The following is a 17,500-nucleotide window of genomic DNA, read 5'->3' as shown; positions in this document are numbered from 1 at the left end:
ATTATTTTATTATTATTATTATTATTATTATTATTATTATTATTGTAGTTGTTTTTAGTAATGTACTGTAGGTAAATATTAATAAAGCATAATGAGGTATAATAATAATAATAATAATAATAATAATAATAATAATAATAATAATAATAATAATAATAAAACACCTCGACAAGAAAGAATTTAGATATTCGTTGTTGATAATAAATATGTATGTGTGTGTGTGTATGTGTGTGTGTGTGTGTGTGTGTGTGTGTGTGTGTGTGTGTGTGTGATTGTGTGTGTGTGTGTGTGTATGTGTGTGTATGTGTGTGTGTGTGTGTGTGTGTGTGTGTGTGTGTGTATGTGTATGTGTGTGTGTGTGTGTGTATGTGTATGTGTGTGTGTGTGTGTGATTGTGTGTGTGTGTGTGTGACCAGCCTCTTCTGACCAACACACACACACACCTTAGTTCTTGATTACCTTCTCTTATTTTCCTCATTTCCTCTATTCACATTAACCTTTTTCATCACATTACTTCCTACTGTTTTTCTTCTGGTCTTCTCTAAACAATACAGTGTGGCAGGTTTTTCATAACATTAACGGGTCACCTGAAGAATAGCCCCCCCACCCCCCAGCTTCTTTCACTTGATGAGTAAATACCCTAACCTAACCTAACGCTGTCTTGGGGGGTTAGGTTACATTAAGTTAGGTTGGGTTAAGTTAGGTTAAGTTTGATTAGGTTAAGTTAGGTTAGATTTGGTTTGTTGAGGTTAGGTTAAGTTAGGGTTGGTTATATTAGGTTGTATTTGGTTAGGTTGTTAGATTAGGTTAGGTGAGGTAAGATTAGGTTAGGTTAGGGTGGTTAATCTTCAGATGAACCCAAGTAACTATTAACCAATGCCTGAGTTTTTATTTATGTATTTTTTATTTTAGCACGTGAAAAAAAAAATCATCTATCATGAAAACATAATAATTTTCATCGGTTATTCCCTGTTGTTGTGCACAAGAAGTCGTAAGTTAGTTTCCTCCGTAATTGGAGTAGTTAAAACGTACGACAATGAGTGACTGAAGTAATACATGTAAACACTAGCCAGAGTGGTGGTCAGTTATATGCTGAGCCGCGACCATAACCTCATGCATGGTTCCTTAACTCTTCAACTTTCGGGAGAATATGTTTAACTAATGAATCTTTCAGGTTTACTAAGTTACAATAGGTAATAATATTTTCCTTCAGGTTTGTTTATCAATAACACTGAGGTGATTAAGGAAGGAATATTCACAACAAGATAAACTTTCACAAGAGTTAATCTCTGGGTTCCTTACATTTCAGCGGGAAGGGAGCGCCGAGCGGACCAATGGGCGATCGGAAGAAGTGACGCCTCGGGAGCCAGCTGCGCATCTGACCAATGGGGATTCGCCAAACAGGCAATCTCCCGTTTTATTGGCCAGGGATCCAGAGGGCAGCCCTAAGCCTCTGTCCGTGGGTGAGTAGAGACTGTGTGATGTTCCTTCAACACTTAAGAGGTAGTTTGTCCATCGTAAACTCTTGTAATGTATTATTTTCCCGGAATTTGTCAACTGCCTCAGATACAAAGGAGACACTGAAGGTGAGGTCAAGAGCTTCCTCCTCCCTCCAGGTTTACGTTTGATGGGAATGGATGGCTGAATGGGTGAGAGGGAGGTGGAGGGGGTGGGGATGGTTGGACACACCTGGGGAAGGGGAGGGTAAGAAACGAGGTGAATGAGGAGACTAGAGGGAGGGGGAAGGGTAGGGGGTGGTAAGAAACAAGGGGTGTGGGGGGAGGTGGAGGGGGGACAGGTAAGTTGAGGACAAGAAGAGTCAGGTGCGTCACGGTGACTCGTCTAATCCTGGATGAAAACAAATATTCATCACCATTGAGTAAAGGAAGAAATCTGTAGGTTTAGTCCCCTTGAGCACGATGACCTAACCATCCTAAGTACAATGTCATCATGCTAGTGGAGAACTGGTCATCGTATACTGGAAAGGTTAAGACATTGTAAATCAGCTTAAGGGGTGAGAGGGTTAAGTCATCGTACTCAAGGGGTGATCAGAGGGTTAATTTATTGTATTCCAGGTGTTAATTTATTGTATTCCTGGTGTTAATTTATCGTATTCCAGGTGTTAATTTATTGTATTCCAGGTGTTAATTTATTGTATTCCTGGTGTTAATTTATCGTATTCCAAGTGTTAATTTACCGTATTCCAGGTGTTAATTTATCGTATTCCAGGTGTTAATTTACCGTATTCCTGGTGTTAATTTATCGTATTCCAGGTGTTAATTTACCGTATTCCAGGTGTTAATTTATTGTATTCCTGGTGTTAATTTATCGTATTCCTGGTGTTAATTTATCGTATTCCTGGTGTTAATTGATCGTACTCCTGGTGTTAATTGATCGTACTCCTGGTGTTAATTTATCGTATTCCTGGTGTTAATTTATCGTATTCCAGGTGTTAATTTATCGTATTCCTGGTGTTAATTTATTGTATTCCAGGTGTTAATTTATCGTATTCCAGGTGTTAATTTATTGTATTCCTGGTGTTAATTTATCGTATTCCAGGTGTTAATTTATCGTATTCCTGGTGTTAATTTATCGTATTCCTGGTGTTAATTTATCGTATTCCTGGTGTTAATTTATCGTATTCCTGGTGTTAATTTATCGTATTCCTGGTGTTAATTTATCGTATTCCAGGTGTTAATTTATCGTATTCCTGGTGTTAATTTATCGTATTCCTGGTGTTAATTTATCGTATTCCAGGTGTTAATTTATCGTATTCCAGGTGTTAATTTATCGTATTCCTGGTGTTAATTTATCGTATTCCAGGTGTTAATTTATCGTACTTAAGGGGTTAAACAACAAAGAACAACTGTCACTTAACTATTTCACGATCTTTATGAAACCAAAAAAAAAACAATAAGATCCCTCATCTCTTTTGTTTTCGCTGTTTATCATAATGTTTCTATATCATTTATTATTCTACATTACATTTAGGCTCAAACATCAAAAAGCTGAACGTTGACGGCGAATTTCTTACCTGGGATATATTTTAGTTGGTTTCTGAGTCCTGACCGCGAGCCTTGGCAAGATCCGGTCAAGATTCGGTCGGTCATAGCGGTTCAAGCGTTTTGTCGGTCTAGGGCCTAGGCAGTCAAGCACACGGCGACCGATCACTGTTGATAATACGGGTTTTTGGAGGGGGTCAGGTTTACAGTGATTCAAAAGTGTTGTGGGACGTGTGTTGTGACTCGGTCGATAACCATCTTGTCAGTATATAGTGACTGTGTGGTGGTGAGGGTGGTGATTGTGATGATGGTGGTGGTGGTGGTGGTGATGGTGGTGATTGTGGTGGGGTTATTGTACGATACTAACTATGCATGGAGAGGAGGGGGGGGTGAGAGAGGGGAAAATGGTATTGGGTTGTGTTAGAGAGGTGACGGGGGGAGAGGGGTGAGAGGGAGAGGAATGAGGGCGAGAGGCGTGACGGGGGAGAGGGGCGAGGGTAAGAGGGGTGAAAGGGAGAGCAATGAGAGAGGGGAAAAAATAGTGTTAGGTTGTGTTAAAGAGATGACGTAGCGCTCACCTGATATACCTGTAATCTAAATTAACCTAACCTAACCTAACCTACAGGTAACATAACGTAACACTGTATTAAGAACTGAAAATAAAAACCCTGAGCTATTGTTTTTTTTTTCATTTTATTATTATTTTTTGGTAAGATTTTGTAAGCGGTGGTAAATTATCTGTTGGATTTTGTCAGATGGGAACTATAACCTACCTGGAGGTCCTTAGCCATTGTGTAAAGATCTCTATAGGCCTTTGAGGTGTCCTATATACACCTCAGAACACAGCTACACTTCTATTTAACACAATGACGAAAAAAATCCTGTATATCCAGATCCTCTAAAGAGTTTCCCCACGATGGCTCTCTATACCTAGTAAGTGGAGGTGAAAAGAATGCATTTAACAGGTTGATATTAAGCTGAAGTACCACGACCACCACCACTACTACCACTACCACCAGTTAGGAGGCAAAATGAACGTAGGTGATGATCTTTACTGTAATTCCTGACCTTAGTCTTATCTTTTAACTGGTGGTATAAATGAACGTTATCGAGGTAAGGTTTTTATGCGGTCTTTTTCGTGTTATTCTTGGGTATATATTTTTTATTCTATAGCTTAACCCTTTGAGGACGATGCCTTAACCCCTTGAGAAAGATGATTTAACCCTTTGATGACGACGATTTAACCCTTTGAGGATGATGATTTAATCCTTTGAAGACCTTGAATTTAACCCTTTGATGACGATGTGATTTAACCCTTTAGGGACGGTGATTTAACCCTTTGATGACGATGATTTAACCCACCAGAACTCATAGGGTTAAATTCGATACATTAGATCATTCTTACATCTTCACTTGTGTAGGATATTCATTGTACGAACCTTTTGTGAACGTGTTTCTTGGTTTAGTGGCCATAACGAACGATATTATGAGTGAACGTTATTAATGGTATCAACAGAGGGGGTAGAACGGGTCATAGTTAAGTAGTGATGTAAGTATAAGTGAATGAAAGTAACTTAGATTAGGGCTTGAGTCAAAAGTATGTATAATTTGGGTAATGTAGACGGTAAAGTATTATATAAGGGAATAGTTTTTTTTAAGTACTTGGTCTATAGATACTAATATGAGACAGAAAGGTTGTGGCCCTAATGTCATAACGAGCGTGTGATGCAGAAACTAAGTGTTAAGAGAACGGTGCTAAATAACCCTGGTAGGTGAAGTAGAGGGAGAGTCATAGACCGCAGAGTACCTGAACCTAACCTAACCTAACCTAACCCAACCTATACCACTGTGGGAGTCAAGAGAGATGCCACAGTAAACCACCGAGTCAGAATGCCACTGCTGATAGAAGGCGGGCGAACCTTTGAGAGGTGGATGGGAACGCCAGACGCTGATAGTTGCTGGCACTATAGGGTTCTTTTCGTAGTGTTTGAGAGAAGCATCGTTAATCGTGAACTAAGAAAGACAACTTTTTGATAACAAGCAAGAATTGATGAACCAGAGGCAACGAAGGAGATTATTGGTAATACTGTTGACACTATTACCACAGACACACAGACAGACACACAGACAGACACACAGACAGACACACAGACAGACACACAGGCAGACACACAGACAGACACACAGACAGACACACAGACAGACACACAGACAGGACGTAAGACAGGTGTGGATTGTAAATGGTATTGGGAGTAAAACAGCGGTAAGGAAGGTGTTGATATAGCCAGTTACTAGACGGGAGGCCACAAGTCTCTCTCTCTGTCTCGGCAGTGATAGTATAGGGGCGTGAGAACCTGTGTGTGGGAACTGGTAAGGTGGACGGTGGGGGAGATAATGATAGTACGATTGTCTTAAGGTTATGGAGGGAGGGGAGGTGATGAAGGCTGGCTGGAGGACATATCACCTATCTCTTGGAAGGAAAACCGGGACAAAATTAAATAATGAAACAAAATATTATACTTTCTGTGTTTTTTTATGAAGTTCGGTGTATGAATAATCCATACAATGTGATTTTATTGTTTGGTTTTGGTTACAGCTCCGTAGACGGTCTCCTAAACTCAACCTAACCTAATCAAAGGAGATCTAAACTCAACCTAACTCAACCTAACCTAACCTAACTTTTACCGGGCCCAACTAAACTAATTCTGGGGCTCATGTACGGTAAACTTCCTTATTCAAAGACTCACTCAAGACTCATCGGGAAACTGTGCGAGGCAAAACTCATCAGCGTGGGACGGGGGGTGAGATGGCAGGGCAGGGCAGGGCAGGGCAGGGCAGGGCAGGGCAGGGCTTCCACGGAGAGCTACTGTATACATCTAAGTGCCACCTCGGTCTTAAGGCTCCATCCACAGTACTGTAGCAACATCTCCTTTTGATACTGTTTATATATTAATCAATTTAGAATTTCTTTAGGGGATTGGGTGGCCGTGTAATGAAGTGGGTTTAATGAAAGAGATATTGCCATTTGCGGTAAAGTGTAGGCAGGGCAGTAAGAGGTCCACGCAGGAAGTGTAGTGGTGGTGGTGGTGGTGGTAGATAGGTGTTGCAACATATTAATACGTATCTGGTGTACCCGAGACCGCCATCAACAAGGCAGATAATGGGTCGAATATATCATTAGTTTCTTATTATACTTCATTTAGATTTGTGTTTTGTTTTTTAATATACCGCCGGAGATAACTTTTTTATTGTCAGTTTCTATTTTATTTTTTGTAAGTACTTCAACTACCAGAACTATCGATTTACAGCCGGACAGTTGATCTTAAGTTTCTCTGTATGACAACTTTAACAATTCACTACTGTATAATAATAATCAAATACTCTTAAGAAAAAATGTCAACGATGCCTCAAGATTAGTATTCACCCAAGAGACGATAAATACAGCATACAGAGATAGTTATAATAATGTATTCAAACAACACAACTGAACTGCTTGTTAATTTCTACGGTTTTTTTATCTCTTGTTATTAGACTCCGCGTATAGTACAGTACAGTATAATGTAAATCACCACAAACTTGTAATGTTCTAATGCTGAATACGCGGTGGATATTTTACACTATTTGGCCGTGAGATTCATATGGAAAACAAACCAAGCTTAATAAACTTAAAATATTCGCTATTGTTTTAGTTTACGTAAGTTAGCTTTGGTTTGGTTAGTACAGACGTTATTTAAAAAAAAAATGGCATCATGCGGCGTATCCGTCCGTATTGCTAGCCGGCATGTCGGGGCGTGTTTACAAGAGTACTGATTCACGGTAAAATATCCACTTTGTATATTTTAGTCGCTGCTTAAATACGATCACGATTGAAACAACTATAGTGCGTACGAGCGACGTGTTGGTGAATACATATTATTACCATATCAAAGTAATTCTCTAAATATATCCTGTTCAGTACACAATAAAGATGATTTTGAAACAGCGGCATTTCGCATTAGACTAAACAGTAACACAGCGGCAATTCAACCTCCAGAGCCATTTTGCATCTTCATTTTTAATCATATGATATTTATATGAATTCATCAAAATCCCACATATTTGTATTATTAACATCACATACAATTAATGCAGTGGCTTATTAAAAATTAATTCTCGTACCATAGTAACCTGTCCGTACCTCGCTGGCCGCCCGTCATAGGAACGCGAAGTCTCAACTTGTTTATAAAATAGTTTAGCGTAAAAAAAAAAATCCTGGTAATCTTTAACATCTCAGGTATTGTAGAAAATTAATGCGTAAATAACACTAACATGTAAAAAGTTGTAATATTTGTTGTCTAGGTGTGAAAAATTGACTTAGTGAACGCATGTTACTTAGATGAAGTGCATAGAAGAGGAAACAGTGAAGTCCTCAGTCTTATATAAATTCTCAGTCCAGTAATATTACGTAGATACTGAACACCATCTACGATACCCCGGTCATAGCCATATGTCTTACCGCTACCATACTGTGAAAACTACCATGATAAATGTTATATATCGACCTCCTCCTCCTCCTCCTCCTCCTCGTCTTCCATATTTCAGCTACCATCATCTTTGAGTGCCATATCCAACCATCCAACCATATCATGCATCAATAACTGCTAACAACCACCAATACCAGACACTAAAGACTACGATGATTACTGCACACACACACACACACACACACACACACACACACACACACACACACACACACGCACACGCACACACACACAACCACACACACACAACCATTTTATTCGACTTCAAAGCTTGTATACAAAACTCAGCGGCTGCCTTTCTTCAATAGAGACGGGATTATAACTAATAATTATCACCAAAAAAATAAATAAATAAATACAAAACAAAAAGTAAAAAAAATATATAATAAAATTTGCTATTAACCTGGGATTTAAAGCAGCCCGGGGCACTGATCTGATAATAATGAGGTTTCACTTCCTAAAAAAAAATAAATAAATAAAAAATAAATAAAAATGTAAACTTGAAATAATTTTTTTTTATTCATGTCTTTGTCAATTATATTCCTTCTCTTCTTCTTATTTTTATTCCTTTATTCCATCTCTCTTTCCTCGTTTAGTTTTTAATTTCTTCTAATTGTTCTTCTCAATATTTCTTTACTATTACCGGTACCTGTTTGCCTCCTTCCTCCTCCTTCTCCTCCTCCCCTTCTCTCTCTCAGCTTTCCTCCTCCCTTCCTAATGTCCTCCATTCCATGCCTTCTATCTCCCTCTCATCCTCCTTCCTCCCCGACCCCTCTAACCCCTCCCCTTCTGCTCTCCTCACTGCACCCCTAAATAAGCTCGGTAATAATGTTAAAACCAATGATGAATTTAAAAGCAAGTAGGGCTCACCACACGAACCTCCTCCTCCCTCCTCCCTCCCACCCTCCCGGAGCAGATCAGAGGAGGGTGAATGCAGCTATGCAGGGATTTTAATCTAATTGGTCATAATACCGCAATTGGAAACATGAGCTAATAATTCAGCACGATTAATGAAAAATGGGGAGTGAGCGAGGTAGAGGGGGGTGGTTGTTGTTGATGGTGGTGGTAGTGGTGATGGTTGTTGTTGTTGGGTTGCGCCCGTTCAAAAATCATCACTCAAGCGCGCCCCTTTTCGGTGAGTTAAGTGGATCGTGGGATAAATATGAAAATGCAGGTGATAATTTATGGGAAAAAAATGGTTCATGATAGCGGTGGCGGTGGTTGTGTGTGTGTGTCTGTGTGTGATGCTCGGAGTAGCGCTGAACGATAGCAAAAGAGAAATTAAGAGGTTAATCACTCGGATTTTTTTTTTGTCGAGTGGTGATTGCGGGAGGCTCGGGGAGAAGCGTATATATATATATATATATATATATATATATATATATATATATATATATATATATATATATATATATATATATATATATATATATTTTTTAAATCCTACGAATACATTTTATATCCATCGTATATTCTTAACGATATAATGCAATAATAATAATAATAATAATAATAATAATAATAATAATAATAATAATAATAATAATAATAATAATAATTCATACGCTGTATACAAATGTTGGTAAATTATGAGTTAAAGAAGAGATTACCTCCCTCCCTCTCTCTCATTTGTTAATCTCTCTCACTCTCTCTCACCTCTTGTTAGTCTCTCTCCCCCCAGTCTCTCCTGTTAATCCCTCTCTCTGTCTCTTGTTAATCTCTCTCTTTCTCTCTGTCGGTCTACCCAATAATCCCTCCCTTAATCTACTTGTTAATCTCTCTCTCTTTACTCAACCCCCGTCAGAGATTATCCACGAGAGATAATTTAAACGCTCACACAATTTCCGGAACGAATCTCCCATTGTAAAACTTAACAATACCTGTCTTATTATGTTCACTTAAGAACAAGAACTAATTCATCGGGGCCGTGGAAGAGTAATAACAGCTGCTTATAGTGTTAGAACAGGGAGAGAGAGAGAGAGAGAGAGAGAGAGAGAGAGAGAGAGAGAGAGAGAGAGAGAGAGAGAGAGAGATAAATAGATAGATATATAGATAGATAGATAGATAGATAGAGAGAGAGAGAGAGAGAGGTACGTGCAGTAGTATAAAGCGTTGCACCTACACAAGTGCTCAGCTTCTACTGTAAGTCTCCCTTATAACTGGTTGAGGTAATAACACCACATAATAGTACTGACTCTTTACACCAACACTTACTGACTCTTGGTGTGTGAGAGTTGTTGTGGAGTCCGCCCGGGTCTGTCTATAGCTTGGAGTACAGTACGTGTGTATTAACACCTAAATTATGCACATATTTGGAAGTTGAGATTATGAAGGTCAGAATCGTTCAAAACACTTCAAAACCATCGGAAAAACATAATATCCTAACCTAACCTAACCTAACCGAACCTAACTTAACCCTACCTAACCTAACCTAACCTAACCTAAACGATAATAATACCTGAATACCTAAGTACTCACAGACTGATGTAGACGTCAAATTATGTATCTGCAAATAATGAAAATAATAATAATTAATACTAATATAATAATAATAATAATAATAATAATAATAATAATGATAATAATAATAGGTAGGTTGCGGTGGCTGAGTGGATACAAGCGTCCACCTTCTGTCCTTAGGGTCACAGGTTCGTCCGGGTGCCCTCAGTCCACCCAGCTGTGAAGGGGTACCGAGCTTTACTGTTGGGGAAATGAAAGCGTTCGGGTGTAGTACCGGCCACACTGCCTCCTTGTACACCGTAAAAAGGCGTAGTTTGTGTTATCCACTGCCACTATGGGACTCACTTTTTTCATTCACCCACGAAAAAAATGACCTTTTCTAATTTTTCTGAAGTAAATATTTCATTCATCATCAGGATAATGAGAGATGGATTTTCCGTAGACCAAGTTATTTATTCTTTTCCCCATAAAATTTTCGCTGAACTGCAAATTGTTTGTGGTTCTAAAACTTGTTATAAATTACTGCTTCCCCACACAGCTGTTTAGCATGTGTCGCCCGCCAAAGATTTAGATTATGCTGTTAGGAGCGGCTCAAGAGTGACATTTTTGTTCCCTTGTGCGGCACATGTGTGTGTGTGTGTGTGTCTGACTCACACGAGTAAATATGTTAACCCACTCAACACGGCTTTATATGTACCAGCAACTGTAGTCTACCCGCCTTACAGAAGCAGTATTTTTTTTAGCTCCCCTTAATTGCTTCTCCCCCCTTCATCTCATCACCCCCAACACCGTGTCCTGGCTGTACGACAGTTTGGGGAGGCTAACAGTACTACGGGGGTCCCCTTCCCTTCCTCCTTCACGCACTCCCTGTACCTGCTAGTCAGTGCTGGCGGCCGTACGACGTACATTTTAGCTTTCCATATATGTAACTCTCGCCATTAGAATCACTCCGGTGTACTGAGTGCCGCACTACCCCGATGGATGATGGATGGGACTAACCGCACAAAGACGCTTAGGCTCATTATGCACACACACAACACACAGTATATATACACACACACATATATATATATATATACACACACATATATATATATATATATATATATATATATATATATATATATATATATATATATATATATATATATATACGGAAGGCATCATACCAAACACGTATAAGGCTTCCTTTTCCCAGTCATACTTGTATTAATACAGTCTCCATACAACCTGAGGTGGATCTCCTGTAACACACTGACTACTGTTACTTAACCCTGTGGCTACTGTCTTTGGTGTCACTTAAGTTACGATATCTCTGGTAGAAGACGAGTTTGTATATATAGTCTGTGGACCAAGTTTATACCGAGAGCCGGACTGTTGTAGGTGTGTCCTCTATCACGGTGCAGGTATATAAGTTTTACAATAGAGTTAATATGAAGCGTGGACTATTGTATCTCAACCACCAGTAGTCATGAAACAAACTCCAATAAGACGGTAATATAATGAAACTGTCGCCCCCTGTATTTGATTTATCAATATGGAGAGAAAAACATGATTTATTTTATTGTTATACTAATTTTATATATGAGTATATATGAATAAGTGACATACACAAATAACGTATAGTGATAACAGGGTATCTCAAAGTACAGAGCGGTAGTACATATATATACGCGGAATGCCAGAAGTGTATAGCGCTAATTTCCTTATTACAGAGCGAAGATACAGCCACTATACATATACACCGCTATACACAGCCCATGCCTTATATCTCAGCTATACACCGCAAAACACCAACTCATATTTTCTACACCAGCTATACATCAACTATACACCGCTAACACAAGTCCATACCTTCTACACCAGCTATACATCAACCCATACCTTCTACACTAACTATACACCGCTATACATCAACCCATACCTTCTACACTAACTATACACCGCTATACACCAGCTAGATCCATACCTTCTACACTAACTATACACCACTATACACCAACTATACACCACTATACACCAACTATACACCACTATACACCAGCTATACACCGTGCACTAACGTAAACTAACTCACCCTAAGTAAAGTCAACACCCCCCCCACCCCCGGATAAAAAAAAAGCTAAACCGTGGCAGACAGTAATCCGGCCCATGAATGGTAAATCCGGCCTCCGCAGCAGAAACCAAAGTTAATTAATCAAAAGAAATCCACATGAGTAATCCTGCCGGGTAATCCGTCTAATACCCGACCCACCGTTTCTATCCGCGTCGGTGTGGGATTAGGCGAATCCCCCCCCCCCTGAAAAAAAGAGAAAAATCCATAAGTTTTAGTTCAGTGAGGGAGGGAAGGGAGAGGGAAGGATGGAAGAGAGAGAGAGGGAAGGATGGAAGAGAGGGAGAGGGAAGGATGGAAGAGAGAGAGAGGGAAGGATGGAAGAGAGAGAGAGGGAAGGATGGAAGAGAGGAGAGGGAAGGATGGAAGAGAGGAGAGGGAAGGATGGAAGAGAGAGAGAGAGGAAGGATGGAGAGAGAGAGGGAAGGAGGAGAGAGAGGGAGGCATGTGTATAATAATAATAATAATAATAATAAATTGTAATAATAATACAAAATTATTAATTATACCTTTACTACACAACAACAACAACAACAACAACTAATAAAAATAACAAAACAAGAACAATAAAAATAATATAAAAATAACAATAACAATGACAACCAAACATACGCAACTTAAAGAAAAAATGAAATGAACAGATAAAAAGTTATACAGAACACGACATCTGTTTCACTACACTTCGTTCTACGGCCAGTGGGGGAGGGGTGGGAGGGGTGAGAGGAGGGGGTAGAGCGATGGTAGGGGGGATAGAGGGTAGGGGGGGTAGGTGGGGAGGGGGGAGGAGACAGTGATGTTAAACTCAATCGGGACGAAATTGGACGAAAGTCATGGAAAAATGTGAGTATGGTGTCGCTATATACTCTCTTTAGCTGGGGGAATATCTTCACATAGGCAGCCGTGCGACCCCTGGATCACCCCGCTACCACAGCTAAAAATCATGCGAGAGTCATAGCTTTTGTACTCGTGTGAATGATACTGTAACTAAAATCATGCGATGTTTGTTGTAGCTATATTCGAGAGTTTTATCACAGCTAAAGTCATTCGAGGGTCATAGTTGTTGTACTCTTGTGAACGTTACCACAGCTAAAAATCATGCAATATTTGTACCCATTGTAGCTTTGAGAGCTCTAATCAGATTAAGTCACGCAGTCTTTAGTTCCTATGTACTTCACGTGTGTGTGTGTGTGTGAGAGAGAGAGAGAGAGAGAGAGAGCGAGAGAGAGAGAGAGAGAGAGAGAGAGAGAGAGAGAGAGAGATAGATAGCGATACCAGCGGGTGATACTGGCCGATATAGCCGATAGTATAGCTAGATAGCGAAGGGGTTTGTGTGAAGATAAACACTTAAACCTTTTATAGTAAGAACCCCCAAGGCTCAAATTCTCAAATGATTCCTAAGTTTTTCCTCGTAATAGTTTAACTTAAAACAGTATACAAAAAATAACATTCAGAAGTAGTATGACAAGTAACAACGACATAGAGATTCCGTTCTGACTGGATGTATTTTCTGAGTTAATGGTAAGGTGAAAAATATATGGACGTAATTAATTTTTTTTTATAATCTTCTTAAGTAAATGTATGTAGAGTCTCAGTGCAATTTAGGTGTCCTGTTGCCCGCCATCATTATTATACTGTAAGTTAAAATGAATTCGATGCGTTTTCAGGTTTCACAGTGAGAGGAGTATTTTTTGTTTATATTCTTTTACAATAAGAATCACTGAGAATCCAAAAACAATGTCGTAAAATATGAAGCCAATATCGTAAGAGAAAAGAGTTGGTGAGATTTTTTTTCTATAGTGTGCGGTGGCTGAGTGGACACAAAGCTCGTGTCCCGTTCTTAGGTTTGCTGGTTCGCGCTCAAGGTACCCCCCCAGTTAATCAGTAAAAACAAAACAAAACCGTAAGTACAAGCCTCACTGCTCATCACTCACGTAACAGGTGTAAAAGTGAACACAGACACTTCTCTAAATAACAATAAGGAAAATTTATAAGGATAATTTATGAAAACGTTTACACTTTATAAAGACAACTTGTGTTTTTTTTAGAAGTATCGGCTAAAGTTTACCTAACCTAACCTAACCTAACCTAACCTAACCTAACCTAACCTAACCTAACCTAACCTAACCTAACCTAACCTAACCGACGTGACCTAATTCTCAGTGACCACTATAAATTTTTTAGAGTGAAATACGAAACAGTATTTCTCTCTGTCTTATGTAAGAACATGACTATACGTGGTTTAGCTTCGTCGTGTTATCGTAAACACACTCATCATTCTTAGTCAGGTTTGGATATATCTGGGTGAGGCCAGGTGTGTTGGGGGGGAAGGGGGAGACGTACTGATGAGGATGTTAGTAGGGGCTAGGTGGGGGGGGGGTCCAGGGGGGAGTAGGTCCAGGGGGGTAGGGGAATGAGGGGAGTAGGCCAGGGTAGTGCTGCCGGGTGGGAGGGGGAGGAAAGTGATGATAGACTGACCCAAGTGTATTACTCACCTGGCTGAAGCACCTTAGGTTAATCATGTGTGTCGTCTACCTGCACACAACACTCCCTATAGTCCACGACACGATATGACGAGGGGTGTTGAATCACCTATACAACAAACCATAACTACTACAACTATAACGAGAGCAACTGTCTGTATCCGTAAATATCTCTTGATTTAGGTGAAGATGTACAGTATATGCGTACTTAAACGTATGAAATTACATGGGGTTCGTATACTGATCATTTACCTATTATGTAATGTATTAAGTCCATATCTCAAGACCCACGTTGAGAGAGAGAGAGAGAGAGAGAGAGAGAGAGAGAGAGAGAGAGAGAGAGAGAGAGAGAGAGAGAGAGAGAGAGGTAAGATTTTAAAGAATTCACGAGGGTATAAAATATTACCTGCTTTGAAAATTCTCATATAAGGACAACAATGAAGTTAGAGTCAACCTGAACACTGTACCTCGAGACAAGAGTCCTCAGCCACGACAAAGGAAGATGACAGCTGACCCGAGGAGAGGTGAGACGAGTCCTTTATACGTCAGTCAGTCGTCCAGTCACGTGTGTTGGTCTCCCTCACCTGGTCACTGCCATGTGTACAGTGTATCTATGTGTATGTAACTATGTGATTATATCTGTGTTGGCAGCAGGACGCCACAACGGGAAGAATTATTATCACTATGGCAACTTCTAAAGCTGCTGTGATGTTAGAATTAAGAAAGTTGAAATTTTACATCTTTGATAAAGGTATATATTTGGTATTGTCCCCTGGCCTGAGTTGGCATATTACTCGAGTGCACCTTCGTTATAATAGGGCCATTACTCTTTTTTTTAAACTTTGGGATCTTTTTTTCCATTTTTTTCCTTTTTTTTTCTTTTTTAGGACATTGAAGCAATTAATCACAACGGACAGATATAACCCGTATGTTAATGTTCCTCTGTCACGATTCTCAGAGCTTCGTAAAGTTGGTTCTGTTCTTTCACCTGGAAACAATAACTCAAAGGGGGTGACTTTATCGACTGGGGAAACAGAGGTGGTGACACATTCTCGCCCTGACGTACTCCCGTTCTTCCGTCCCCCGAGGTTGTAGCGAGGACTGAACTCTCGGATCTTTTGGTTGTTTTTAAGGGTTATTATTATTTACGATTTGTTTATTGTATAGTTTATGTTATTTAGTGTTTAAAGAGTTGTTAAATCTTTTGTTTTTGTTTATTTTTAATTTGATGACTGTTGACTGTTGTTGACGCTCACACTTTCACATTCACTCACACTCATATTGTCTCATTCGCACACACACACACACACACACACACACACACACACACACACACACACACACACACACACACACACACACACACACACACACCCAACACACACACACTCACAAACCGCGGGAAAGGATTACACCCAGTAAAATCTCTCACAGCGCTCATTACACAGAGGGGGAAAAACCATATCTATCCCACTACACCAAATGTTAATATATCCAATATTATCATTAATGCTGGTATAATATATAGTGGTGGCGGTGGGATAATAGGGTAGAGGCTATTTTGTGACCTATGCTGTATTAGGTTAAGGGGGGGTAATTTTTTAGGATTTTTTGGTGTGTGTGTGTGTGTGTGTGTGTGTGTGTGTGTGTGTGTGTGTGTGTGTTTTTTTTGGTATGTGTGTGTGTGTGTGTGTGTGTGTGTGTATAATAATGTGTGTATGTCAAATAGATATGAATGGAAGCGTGAAAGTAAAAAGTGGTAGTAACTTCACACACACACACACACACACACACACACACACACACACACACACACATCCTCGAGTACCAATGCCTGTATATTACACCGACACAATACACATTATGCTCTTGGCCTTACACTCCAAACACAAACACACTCGACATGTAATAAGCGCATATTTTAATCCATACACACACACACACACACACACACACACACACACACACACATCCTCCAGTACCAATGCCTGTATATTACACCGACACAATACGCATATATTGACATACACTCAATACAAACACACTCGACATACTAATAAACATATTTTAATCCCATACACACACACACACACACACGTTACACACACACACACATCCTCAGTACCAATGCCTGTATATTACACCGACACAATACGCACATGCTCTTGACATACACTCAAACACAAACACACTCGACATACTAATAAGCACACATATTTTTTAATCCCATACACACACACACACACACACACACACACACACACACACACACATACACACTATACATACATCACTCAGAAGACAGAGACAGACAGAAACACACACACACACACACACACACACACAGATGGAGGGAGCCAGTTCTACCTACGGATCATTACACTCGCGTTATAACGAATTCAGTTTGACGCACACACGAACCTGGCAAAAGAAGGTGGCTAATTTTTTTTTGGGGGGGACGTGTGGAGAACGCAATTTGGATTCATCCGTGTATATGACAAATTATTCTGCAAGCTGTGAGATTACTGGGGGGATTTACCGAGCATGGTGCATAGATGTTAGTATGTTGTATTATTGTGATATTGTCTTGTCCTCTCTCTCTCTCCTCTCTCTCTCTCTCTCTCTCTCTCCCTCTCTCTCTCTCTCTCTCTCTCTCTCTCTCTCCCTCTCTCTCTCTCTCTCTACTTCCTCGCTGCTTCTCTACCCTACCTACCTACCTACCTACCTACCTACCTACCTACTTTTCCTCCTCCTTCATTGTAACCACCTTTTCTCTCTCATTCCCTCTCTCCCCACCTTTCCTACTTTCTTCTGAAATTCCCTTCCTCCCTCCGTCCTCCTCTCTACCCCACCTCCTCCCCTCCTCCCTCCTCCCTCCCTCCTCCGTCCCTCCCTCCCTCCTCCTCCCTCCTCCCTCCCTCC

At 40.0% G+C, this 17,500-nt stretch overlaps 1 protein-coding gene across 4 annotated transcripts in view; it reads left to right on the top strand.

The window, feature by feature from the left end:
- LOC121863229 (homeobox protein dve-1-like) overlaps positions 1–17,500 on the top strand; it is a 190,408-nt gene that overhangs the window by 15,097 nt on the left and 157,811 nt on the right. For all 4 annotated transcript variants that reach the window (XM_042361719.1, XM_042361720.1, XM_042361721.1 and 1 more), the window contains exon 2: positions 1,310–1,463. In XM_042361719.1, coding sequence (XP_042217653.1) covers positions 1,310–1,463 — 154 coding nt within the window. The remainder of the gene's footprint in view (positions 1–1,309; positions 1,464–17,500) is intronic.

The sequence above is a fragment of the Homarus americanus genome, unplaced genomic scaffold (assembly GCF_018991925.1).
Source record: "Homarus americanus isolate GMGI-L3 unplaced genomic scaffold, GMGI_Hamer_2.0 scaffold46197, whole genome shotgun sequence".
Classification (NCBI taxonomy): Eukaryota; Metazoa; Arthropoda; class Malacostraca; order Decapoda; family Nephropidae; genus Homarus; species Homarus americanus.
The sequence above is the reverse complement of the archived record's forward strand: the minus strand, read 5'-3'. Positions and strand labels throughout refer to the sequence as shown.